General features: G+C 36.8%; 1 protein-coding gene across 1 annotated transcript in view; it reads right to left on the reverse strand.

The window, feature by feature from the left end:
- LOC115440889 overlaps positions 1 to 13,314 on the reverse strand; it is a 67,072-nt gene that overhangs the window by 15,405 nt on the left and 38,353 nt on the right. The window contains exons 2-3 of the mRNA XM_037436576.1: positions 9,565 to 9,663; positions 6,033 to 6,418 (exon numbers count right to left, since the gene is read on the reverse strand). Of these exons, the coding sequence (XP_037292473.1) occupies positions 6,033 to 6,418; positions 9,565 to 9,663 (485 nt within the window). The remainder of the gene's footprint in view (positions 1 to 6,032; positions 6,419 to 9,564; positions 9,664 to 13,314) is intronic.

Below are 13,314 nucleotides of genomic sequence, written 5' to 3' on the forward strand. Positions count from 1 at the left end.
TTTTATATCTTAACTTATTTATGTTCTTTAGCTTTATGTTTGTTTTGTATTAAAATTCTGTTACAGTAGAAGCGTCTCGTTATTTGTTCAAGTATGTTTGTTTGTAGTTTGTGTACTCTATGCAAAGTGTACACATTGAATTGCTAACTTTATATTGTACGAGTGCGACTTATATGTTTCATCTAGAAGTTTCTGGCTGTAATTAAGGGTTTTGACTTCACTCTCAACTGGTAAGCAAACGAACGTGGTAGTTAGTAAGTTAGCCATTGTCGGTAGAAATAGACATCGCGATGTTACCTAATCAGACGGCCAGTTGCATACGAAAGACCCGCCATCATACATGTATACTTTTGTCACTAGCCAGCCGTTTAAAAATATATCCACTAACCATTATAATTAAAATTGTCCTTCGTATTAAAACCTTCGAAGATTTACTATGCATATTTCTTTTATACGAATACAGGAAAGTGCACGACGCCACTGCACGATAATAATTGGAATGGCGTCCAAAAGAATGTCGACTTACGAGAGATGATTACCCCTAGTCAGTCGACACAATTATGCCGGCTGTTGGAACCAGATATACACAGACTGATGTCGAAACGCGACACACTTACGTTCCAGATTCTCGTGACTGCAATATATTTTGTTTGGCAGCTTTAAAAACCGATCGAACGACCGCGCATGTATACACAATATTTTTCTTTCATTTTATTACCCAGTACTGCTATAATTTTAATAAAACCACGTGTATATTTTAGCGCTAATGTAGTTTAAAATTCATAATTTTTCCTCAGCCAGGAGTTATGAATTAAACAGTGTTTTTGTGTTATTTTTAGCGTGAATTTTTTATATTCATCTCGTTGTTACCAGTTTATGGTGAGGTTCTGAGATTTTATTCTAGGTTTTGTGATTTCTTATTTGAAATTTTGAAAACACCTAGTTGAATCTGAGATTTATAAATAATAATAAGAATAGACGGATATGTTTCGGCACTTCGTACTAGTTAACACTGCTTTGTACATATTAAAGTTATGGACCTGTTTCTGCTTCAACAATCATCTAAACATGTTCAAACATGTTGCTCAAGTTTAAGCTTGTTAAGCAAGTTTAGTTGATAGGATTTATTTTATAACCGCCCAGGTAGCGACCACAAGGTGTCAAAACCAGCCATAGTGGCTCAGGTAAGTGTGTCAGTTCCATCAGGCCGGCATAATTGTGTCGACTGTCGAGAGGTAATCATCACTTGTAAGTCGACATTTTATTGGACCCAATCCACTTACCATCAGGTTCAGCTGGTTTATTTTGCCGTGCAAGTATTGAAGAAAACTTTTTACCAATTAAAATATCTATTTTATATAATGTTCTAGAATTTTCCAAGACCTCAAAATAACAGATGTTTTAAGGTAACTATAGTCAGCGGAATATAGTGTAAACGTTGAAGCCGCTATTTCCAAGAGATAATACACCGTGACAGCAAAGCTTACAACTCAAATACGAAGTGAAAGTGAAATGTTTAAGGTAGTCAGGCCCTATTCAATCTACACGTGCGAATCCGTCCTTTCGAAATTACGTCGTAATCAAAGTACAGATTTGATAGCCATATAATAATATCAGCCCTGTATTATATACTGTCCCACTGTTTGGCACGGGCCTCCTCTCCTACTGAGGGGGATTAGGCCTTAGTCCATCACGCTGGCCTAGTGCGGACTGGTAGACTTCAGGCACCTTCGAAATTCCTATAGAGAACTTCTCAGGTGTGCAGGTTTCCTCACGATGTTTTCTTTCACCGTTAAGGAAAGCGACAATTCACAAATACACACATAGTTTTAGAAAAGTCAGAGGTGTGTGCCGTTGGGATTTGAAGCTGCGGACATTCGTCTCGGCAGTCCGTTCCACAACCAACTAGGCTATCGTCGCTATGATAGCCATGTAAGTCAAAAAATCCCATATTTATCTATACAGCTTTCAAAGGCGTCCATTGATTAGGACGCGCGTAATTGCGACAAGACGAATTCGCCCCTGTAGAGGGAATAGGGCCCCCTGACTATTATTAAGGAGCATTTCACCTTTTAATCATTCTCGCGTATTTTCTAACTTAGTTATTTATTTAATGGTATAATTTATACTGTGAACAACTTATGCACTCCTCCTCCTCCTCCTTGCGTCGATTAACCTCAATGCTGAGGGTCGTGACCTTGCTGAAGAACTTTTGTTCGGACTATGTTTCGCCACCTTGTCCTATCTTCGGCGGCGCGAAAGGCTTCGCAAACTGTGGTGTCTAACGTGGACCGGAACTGGTCAGACCAACGCATTGGGTTTCTGCCCCGGGGTCGTTTGCCAGCCACCTTGCCAGTCAGCAGCAATTTTTCAAAATTGTCTCCACTTTTCCTGGCAATGTGGCCGAAGTATTCGAAACTTCTCCGTAGGCAGGTGGTAGTGAGTCTCAAGGGGACTTTGAGTTCCGCGATGATGGATGCGTTGGTCCTATGCTCCGTCCAGTGAGTGCCGAGTAGTTTTCTCCAGCACCACATCTCAAACGCGTCAATACGAAGTCGGTCAGCTTTTTTGAGGGTCCAGGTTTCCGCGCCGTACAAGAAGATGGAGAAGACAAGCGTGGTGACTAGTTGTTTTTTTGTCTTACGTGAGATGTTCCTGTCAGCCCAGATGTGTTTCAGTTGGGTGATAGCGTTTTTTGCCATGCCAATTCTTCTTCTCACATCCGGCTCACATGACTCGTTGTTTGTCACAATAGAACCTAAGTATACAAAGTTGTCAACCACTTCTAATGCACTTATGCACTCACGTATCACAAAATAAGTAGAACGAGTGCATCCATAACTCCTCCATACATGATTGCATAGGAGCGAGCCTTTTTAATAATATACAATTTACCTCAGATAAGAAACGACGGTGGGTATGATCCAATTAGCTATACTGTGTGCTTATTGTGTCGTTTTATTGGACTTGGTTGAAAGACTTATAACGCGTTTACATTAAGCCATTTCTGTCTCTTGTTTTGCTGTAAATATTTCCGGAAATTGCTGTGGTAACGTCAACGGAAATTAGTATTTATACCACTTCATATCTATTTTCAATTCGAATCTGGGCATGAATGTTGTGGCTGTGGTTGTCTGCTGTCTAAAATAGAATCTATGATAATAAAAAAATTAAGTTCAGAATACCCATACCATCGCTCGCATTGTCCGTAAGAAAAGCCGCCAAATGGGAGATAGCAGGGCAATAAGAACGGCCACGTCAAAGGCAATGGAAATTACCAGATTTAAAATAGATGCAACAATGAATATAAGCAATTTCTGAGTTAGGACATAATGGGTAGTTTTAATTAGCAAGGTTCTGGTGTCGTCGGTGTACCTAATATCTATTTGTTAGTATTATGCCTAAGGACAGCTTATTAAGGTCTCCAACCTTCAATGATTAAACATATTTGGAACCCTCTCTAGACTAATATAGGACAATAACATTTGTCTACGTAACTAACGCAAATTTCATGTAGAGATTATATTCACTAATTAAGGACCTGGCACAAAAAAATCATACACTTTCCTATCTATTATTAATATTTATAAATATATGTATATTGTACGCATAAACATACAGGTCATATTAACTTAAATTTCAGAGAGTAACGTCCAAGTTTACTACCTTTCCACCAACAGCCAGAGCCGTAAAACACCATAAAAACATAAAACTAAACACCAGCCTTAACTGACGGACATTAATAATAAAATGTCCCTTTTGAGACAGATTAACAAAAATGTACCGGGAGTTAATATCACAAAATGGAGACATCATTTTGTTAAATGAGAAATCGTCTAACATAACTCATTCGGTTTGAGCAATCCTTCTGAATCGGTCCCAGCGGTGCTACAGAATTAAACAAAGGCTGTAACCGATCCAATAATTACCATAACCAAGGGTCCAGGAGTTCGAAGGGTCCAATTTAGGGACCTAATTGAATATAACCCGTATCCCTTTAGAATAAATTACTAATAGCTAGATAATTTGAGTTTAATATCGTTATTGAATTGACAGTAGTTGGTTTTTTAAGTGATGCAAGAATTAGGCAATTCTACAAATACTCGTTAAAAGATGTAATAAAATTCATATAACTAATTGAACTATAAAGGAGACCACAATTATCTCTGCTAGAGCCGGGCGTATACAATATCGATTGTAATTGTGGCCTCTCTTAATTCGGCTGAACAAAAATGAATGTAGGGACACTCGTAAAAGAACATATAGCTGACGTGAACCACCGACGCTCTACGAAGTCTGCAGTTGCTAAACACTCGGGAGAAGGCTCCAATAATTACCTGCGACTAGTCAAGCCACAAATTCTTCCGATTCCTACGTATGATGATGCGCGAGGCTATAGAAATCAAAAAAACTAAATATCCTTTTCAATAGAGAAGATTGTTGGAAGCCTGTACAAACGTGAGATTTGGTTCTACTGATGACGACATAAAAGACTGGCTTTCAGTCTTTAAGACACTGTGAGCTCATTCAATGTAAATCAGACCGTCAACAACGAAAAAAAAGAAAAAGAAATATTATTGTAAAATGTAGGTAGATATTTCAACTTTGACTTTTCATCAGCACCGAACACGCATCCCCCCCTCTCCCTTATCCGTGATGGCTGCAAAGTCTTCGAAACGTCGGAAAAAAAATATATAAAAAACCGCTATAAAATAGTTTCATATAAATATTTACCATCTTACGTAGTGTATTACTTATTCTATGGTCTAACATAACAAATCATTATGAACTGATACTTCTACTCACACAGGTTACAAAAGAAAAAAAATAACAAAAGAAAATTGAGCACTTCATTAAAATGAAAGCAGATGTTTCTGATATTTCTTATTACTCATTCCTCAGATTATAAATCGCAATTGTATTTTATACTTCTGTTTACAACATTTATATTAATTGCTATTCTGATTTAATCACAAGGGTATTGTAATCTCTATAAAGAGCCTGATCGTCATCACAAAGATATTCTTTTGTGAAATCTCTAGAAATATTCTTGAGCTCATTTTCCTCCCTATTGCGTTGCTGGTAAGTTAGGCCGAGAGCTTTTAAGACGATTAACAAATTCCAAGCCATTCTTATCTCGATCACTCCATTAATTGTTAAATTAATTGCAAAGTTTCACTATGACAGTGGAGTTTTGTTTTGCAAGCCCAAGTTATGGATGAAAGTTTCAAAAGATTTGCGATTAAAGAGGCCAATTTTGTTCCAAATTGTTTTAACAAAGTAGAGTGATCAAGCGTTGTCTACAAATAATCCAATTTGTAATTATTGGATTGTGTTTTGAGGGCACAGACGTTTTCGGTGCTTTACATAATGTCAAGAATATTAAAAAGTTTTATTGAGAATGTCAATCGTAAATATACATAAAATATTATTAAACCGTCAATGCTCAAACGATACATAAACACATATTAATGTCTGGCTTTATTTCAGGAAATAAGAAACACTTAAAATTACATCTAAATGCATGTTACTTCGAATTTTAGCTCTTTGAGATTTTTAATGTTTTTTTTTTTATTTATTACTTTCTTTATTCTGGCATGGTAAAGTGACTGCACTGTACTTGTTGGTAAGGGCGATATCGTCCAGAGAAAGTATCGAATGGTAACAGATGGCTATCTCATACCAATCGACACAATCTTGCGGGCCTACAATGATGCTTCTTCACGCTGTGGCGAATTAAAGGAAGGAGGGAATACGCACCCAGGCAAACTATTCCAAAGCTTGATAGTGCGGTAAAGAAAATATTTTGAAAACCTAGAGGTTCGAGCCGTGATGGTATTAGCCATCAAGCTGTAGTGTGTGTACTTAGTATATAAGCTATCTTTATACTAACTTATTACAATACGTTACATAGCTTATATACTAAGTACACACACTACAAAGCTTCGCATGCCAGCATGCGTGGTTCTGCTGGAGAAAGGAGAGGAGAGGAGATATTTACTGATCATAAGCTTGAGAATGAAATAACTCACCGTCTTATCTTGCAGAAGACTGATTCTACAGTTTAAATGAGCATCCTCTCCCAACTGGACCGTAATTCTTGTAATATTCCCTTCGACAGCATCTTCAAAAGTGGGTCCGTATTTTCTATCATGATCGAAATACGTATTCTTGGCTGGCACAACATGGGGTATCATGTCGATCTTCAGGACCTCAGTTGTCGACCCAGGAGGTTCCTGTGAAGGATTTCTGGTGGGTTCCGCGGGGTTCTGTGTAGGTTGTGGGACTTTAAAAGATTTGGTGCTATCGATTGTCGAGTTTCCGAGTTTGAGCATAACTGGGGCTGGAGCGATGCCTGTACTGAATGCGTAGAATGACGTCACCGTTTGGCTTTCTTCTGTCGTTGTTGATGAGTTATCTGCGAAAAACAAGAACTATTAAACAAAGGTGAAAACCAAATTGAAGAAGTAGTAGTACCGTTTGCTGTTGGATATGTTTTGTAACCGCACGGATAGCGACCACCGTACACAAGATTTTAAAACCCATCATAATGGCCCACGGAAGTGTGTCCCGTTCCGGGATCAGCCTGTGTATATCCGAATATAACAGGTCGGCCTTATTGCGGCGACGGCGGCGGGGTAATTATGTCTAGGCAGTCGACATTCATTTGGACCCCATTCCACGTACCATCATCACATAACAGTGTTCATATGAAAAAAAGTCTCATAACAACCTTATACAACTTATATATAATAAAATTTTACGTTATAAGCTTTTAGTTCCCATTTTTCATATAACCATCATTTACAAGAACTTATGCAAGAAATAACAAGGACAGACATTTCAAAAACTAAAGATTAAAGAATCATATCAGATGCTGATGCTAACAGTCACACTCCATACACATCCTCAAACAGCTGATAAACTTTTATGTCATTTGACAGAGTGGCAATATTCAAGTTCGCTCACGTGCCGGATATTTATAGTTTAAACGAACTTGGACAGTTGCAGTTTCGAAACTAGCCGTGATGGCGTTGGTTTTAGAAACTTTCCTCGACCATTGCCAGAGGAAAACGTTAACTGCACCGAGTTGATAAATGTCGCGAGATACGATTACATCAATTGCTTTTGTATTTATTGGTATAACTGTCATTGTTTCGGATTGAGCTGAACGTTCTTTATCTTATACCTTTCTTGTTTTTTTTTATTTTTAGGAATTATCGCTTGCTTTAATGGAGGAAAATATTATGATGAACCTGCATACCATAAGTTCTGTCTAAGAATTTTGAGGGTATGTGAAGTCTGCCAATTCTCACTAGGCCAGCGTCGTGGACTAAGGCCTTCTCAGTAGTAGGAAGGCCCGTACCCTGCTGGGATTGTATATGATACAGGGTATATATTATTATACCTAAATGCCAATATTTGCGAAAATGTTTGTTGGAAGTTAACGCAGTAACTACCCAAAGGATTTGAATGAAATTTAACACACGGATCGACTATGTGCTCGAATAACATATAGGCTACTTTTATTTTGCGTAATTTGCTCCCGTGAAAAAATATTTTTCTATATTTTATCTTCTTTTAAGCAGATGCCGCTGGCACCGCCCTGATAACGATATAGATCGCTACAATATATTAGAGATTATTGTACCGAGAAATAATTTGTACGCAGACGAAGCTATGAGCTACAGATATTTAAATTCTAATGCGCAATTACAGTAAGGCTTAGGTATTGAAATTTTGGGACCGATATCTTTATGGAGATTGCGGTAGGCATAAAAATCCATATTAAGTTGATCATTATCTTTATAGCCTTAGGGCTACACTAAAGTTATTGTTAACGTCCAATATCCAAATATATGGCATATATTGAGCGTTCCTTTTATTATTATTAAAAGTTATGACGCTTTAATAATATCAAATTATTGCGATAATGTGTTGGATTGTGTTTGTACTGTTTATGGGCGGACGTATCGCTTACCATCAGGTGAACGGCAAGCTAGTCTCGTCATTCAAAAATAAAAAAAAACGATCACCTACGCTTTGTCACTAATAATGATATCTTATGTTTACGCGAATGTGAGACATTGAAATTAAACTAATTTTCGGATTCTATCGCGGTTTTTTATATTTTATTTTTCTCCCGACGTTTCGAAGACTTTGCAGCCTTCATGGTCACGGGGGGGCTGAGGTGTTGTTCATCCGTAAAGTCAAAGTTACGTCGGGAGAAAACTAAAATATAAAAAACCGCGATAGAATCCGAAAATTAGTTTAATTTCTTTGTCACTAATATATAAAATTTTGCGAGTTCACTGTTACAAGGTATGTTATATTGCACAAATTAAATTATAGCATACTATATGTATGTCGTTTTCAGCAAAAAAAAATATTCCCGAAAGAGAAATAAAAGGAGAACCACAATTATCGTCTTTACATATTTTTACCGATATTAAAATTTTACATCTCGTTTTTGCAGATAAATAAAAAATTATATCGGACTTTGTGAACCAGCAATTTGAAATCAAACTGTAAATTATTGTCGTTTAAAATTTTTAGCGATGTGAAAATTTTAAATCTAGTTTTTCAAGATAAATAAAAAATAATATAGGACATTTTGAACCTTCGTAACCTTAGCATAAGACACTTAAACTTATTAAGCCGCCATTCTTATTTAATAAGATGGAAAATAGATAATAATTCATAAAGGAGATTGCTAAAAAATAGACGAAGAGCAATACAAGAACACTAGAGCTAATTTACACGTAATAGAGCGTAGGTGAGAAGACGTGAGCCCAATGTACGAACACGAGCTGCGTGTGGTTTCTTTGGGATATGGGGCTATTTGGTAAAAGAAATCAATTAATGCATGGGTCGGGTCGATTAAATTTGTTTTAATTTTAATACTTGGTGTAGGAAATTTTATGTTGTATACTACGTATACTCATAATAAGTAAGATTTTAACAAATATAGTATTTAGCAAATATGAAAATTAACGTGAAATGTGCAAAACTTTGTAATTCAAAATATTCTAAGAGAGTATTTTGACGTGGGTAAAGTCGGAATGAAATGCATTAAATGAATGCAATATTCGTATTTACTATTCATATTAGCCTCAGTGGTGTAGTTGCGAGCGCGGATGAAGCCGCTAAGGTCCCAGGTTCGAATACCGGTCAGACAGTAATATTAAATTATTTTGCTCATTATTTTATTGCTCAGCTGGTGGGTCAGTGAATCTGCCGCTGTTTTGTCTTGTTATTTGAGTTCTATTGTATAACTGTATGCACTAACATTTAATATAATTATTGTAATTTAATTATGGGTGTATACAATCCTGAAATAAATGTATTATTATATTATTATGTTGTATCTTTCCTGCGGGAAATCACGGCATAAAGGCCGGTCCTTTTGGAAGGCTTGCGTGGGGACATGGATCCAACACGTAGAGGCCCCTTTAAGATACATTACTCTAGTTGGGGTTTATACACCTTGCGAGTACTCTCTCTAATATTATTATTATTATTATCTGTCTGGAATTTGTGTTCGATGTGGAAACTAGAACGTACCTGAAGTAAATTGACACACAACTATCTGTGTAAGGAAAAACACGCCTGCCCTCCACATAGCGCCTTCACGAGGCTGCGCCCCGTCCAGGGCTTCATAATCTGGAACAAACAACACGTTATAATATTTTATATGCGTATAAGCTAATAATGTCTATTTCATTTACTTTAGAAGGGATTGAAAAGTAAGGATATGTTTAATAATAATATCAGCCCTGTATTATATACTGTCCCACTGTTGGGCACGGGCCTTAGTCCACCACGCTGGCCTAGTGCGGGTTGGTAGACTTCACACACCCTCGAAAATTCCTAATAGAGAATTTCTCAGGTATGCAGGTTTCCTCGCGATGTTTTTCTTCACCGTTAAAGCAAGCGATAATTCACAAAGAATATTTTTTAGAAAAGTCAGAAGTGTGTGCCCTTGGGATTTGAACCTGCGGACATTCGTCTCGGCAGTCCGTTCCACAACCAACTAGGCTATCGCCGCTTTTTTGCGGATATGTTTAAATACGTTCAAATATTAAACCTTATGAAGTAAATATTTTGGACATTTTGGGTTTCTTCTAAACAGAACGAATTAAAAAAGTTTATAAACGTACTCGGTTCGTAGAAAGGATAACTAAGTTTTTAGTTTATCTTGAAATTATTTATAATTAAATATTAAATGTTACCAAGAATTTATGCTCGTGTAAGCAAAATTCAAGTCTCAGCCAAGAGTTTACAACGTTCCAATTAGGGGTTGAACAAAACAGAACATCGAGCCGTGGAAACGTCATCTTGTTGGAAATGTTTTCAACAACTACGAAGGAGTTAGTTATTAACAACTAGCATGGGTACTACAAAGGATAATTTGAACGGTAGAAAAATGTGACGTTAAAATTCATTGTTTTAAAAATGTTTCGACAATTGTTTTGCAGAATGATTTGTTATGTTTACGCGAATGTTAGACATTGAAAATAAAAGTACTTAACGGACTTCGGGAGAAAATAATAATATAAAAACCGCGAATCCGTTAAATACTTTTATTTTCCATTGTTTTGAAGGTTTTTTTCTTTATACATAACCGTCAAGGTGATCCCACTGTATCTGATGGTAAGTAGAGTTCATTGGAATGTTGACAGACGAGAGATGATGACCCCTCGGCGGTCGCCATAATTATACCACCCTGTGGGAACCGGATATACACAGGCTGATCCCGGAACGCGCACACTTACATGGACCATTATAGCGGATTTTGCCCACTTGTTTACGGTGATCGCTATCCAGGCGGACATACAATATATTTTAACACCCAATTTAGATTCTTTATTATTATAAACAAAAAACCAAGAAATAGTTTAAAAGTAAACAATATTACTCCACGATAATGTAGCTTTTGGGTAAAATAATTATCAACATCGGAATAGTTCCAGAGGTGCATGTTATAAAAAAAATTATTGTAGTCAATAATTTTAGTGTGATTTAATTCTGACTTTTTAAACAAAACATAAAAATAATAATATCAGCCATGTATTATATACCGTCCCTCTGTGCAGGGGTTTTCTCTGCTACTAAGAGGGCTCAGGTCTTAGTCCACGCTGGCCTAGTACGGGTTAGCAGATTTTGCACACCTTCAAAATTCCTATACCGAACTTTTTAGATATGCAGGTTTCCTCATCAACAGAAAGCATGCGATAATGCACAAAGAATATACCATAAACTTAAATGAATCAAAGGTGCTCTTAGGTTTTGAGTTTGCGGATTGACTCGGCAATCCATTCCACTCCCAACTAGACTACTGCCGCTTAAACAAATAACATACACATAAATAAATGAAATTGCATATGCCGAGAACAGAATGGGGCGTCAGAAACAATTACTAAATTGCGTCTACAGGCGTATTAACATAAAGGAAACATTGCGCTCCCTAACGAACTAATTACTTCTGTACACGCTGTAAACGCCTTGCAGCGGAAGCTTTTTAAATTTATACGTTTACACAAAGAATTCTTGGAATATTTTTGATGTTTTGATTTTAGTTTTTATTGTTTTGTTCCAGGGCTGTAATTTGATTGCACTAGATTGTCAGGGCTGAATGCGACAATTCTTCTGGATGTATTGCTTACATAACAATCTATCCTGCAGCTATCATTTCCGCCTTCAAGTAATTGCCCTACGACCTGAATATTAACGACGACTAGGAACATAAAAAACCTGCTTAGAAAAATCACTTTTGCATTTTCTTAATATGGCAAAGTTTTTTCAGAATTTATTCCTCGTTACGCTATAGGCGTTAGTACAATCGCAAAAACCATCATAAATATATCACAATGGATAAAATTTCGCAAATCAGATGTAATATTCAGTTTTGCATTCCAAACATTGTCGTTTGTAAACCTGCATAAGCGCATTAATTAAAGGTTAACTGTATCGAGCTCTGCTATCGTCATTAAATCTATCAACTGCAAGAGGATTATCCCTATTTATTTACTTGTGTTATGTTTAGTCATGTCAGTTTAGTTTAATTAAACTGCATGTTCGGGTTTTCATTTTATTAATAGTTTAGGAGAAAAGAAAATTCTTTCATGACAGCCTGATTTGGATAAAGAATTACAGATTTAGACAAAGATTAGACAGTTTTGGTAGTTTACTTAAATTGCGTGTGTGGTACGTTTCGGGGTCCCGGGTTCCAATCTCAGGTAGTGATATTGGGTTTTTCTGTTTAGCATCAGCCCGGAGTTTGGAAGTTGATATGGCGTTTAGCTCACCTCCTATCACGTAATAGGACGGTAAATGAAAGGTGAAAAGTGGCTGTCCTGGTTGCAGCTATCTGCCTACTCCTTTGAGGATAAAGGCGTAATGAGTTTTGTGTGTTTTGTATAGATGAATTAAAGGACTGTTTAACCTTTTTCTGGTATTGCCCATCCTCAGCTTCCAGTATGAGACTTTAGATAACCCGATCCAACTATTTACCATAATATAGTAGAAATATCAACCCCCAAAGGAAACGCGCCGTAAACAAGCACTAAGTAAGACCAATTCCAGCAAAATTCGTATATATTGCTGAAAACCTGACTATGAAATACATTCCAGCAAAAGAAGTGTTCCGAAACAGAAGTACTAGATCAAAAGGTTCGAAGTCAAGCATTATCGCTCATCAGTCAGTAAAGGTACCTTCAATCAAGATTTTTAATTCAGAATCAGAAGAAACCGCATTATAAAAGCTCCATAAGGTACATGGCATAATATGTTATCCAATAAGATAATCTCAAGAGACCCTCAATCCATCAGGAAGCAGTAATATCCGAATACTTCATAGTTTTTGCGTACTTCATTAATCAAACCTATCGAGTGGTATCGACGTATTGCAAACCATTAATATGCCAATGATCCCTTCCGCTATCGAGGTTACGTAATTGGGAACGTCGGGATACTGGATCGGGATCCAAAACCGGTTAAGTTGCGGTAAACGTTTGTTAATTAATATTGAGTAATTTGAAAACGTTATCAGATATTGGTTGTGGAATATATTTTTAGTTAGCATTTCCAGTTTGCTACTTACTTGATAGGATATGGAATGGTCTTTTTGGTTTATGGAAAGACTGTTTCAGTGAGATTTTGATTTTGAGCATGTGTGATTGTGTGTTTGTTGTTGTGTTCTTTTGATTTGATATTATACATCAGTTGCCTACGCTTAGAATTTATTTCTAATGTGCTGGTATATTACTCGACTGTCTCGGTGGTATAGTTGTACTGCATGAGTTGTACTGTACG

Source organism: Manduca sexta, chromosome 8 (assembly GCF_014839805.1).
Source record: "Manduca sexta isolate Smith_Timp_Sample1 chromosome 8, JHU_Msex_v1.0, whole genome shotgun sequence".
Lineage (NCBI taxonomy): Eukaryota > Metazoa > Arthropoda > Insecta > Lepidoptera > Sphingidae > Manduca > Manduca sexta.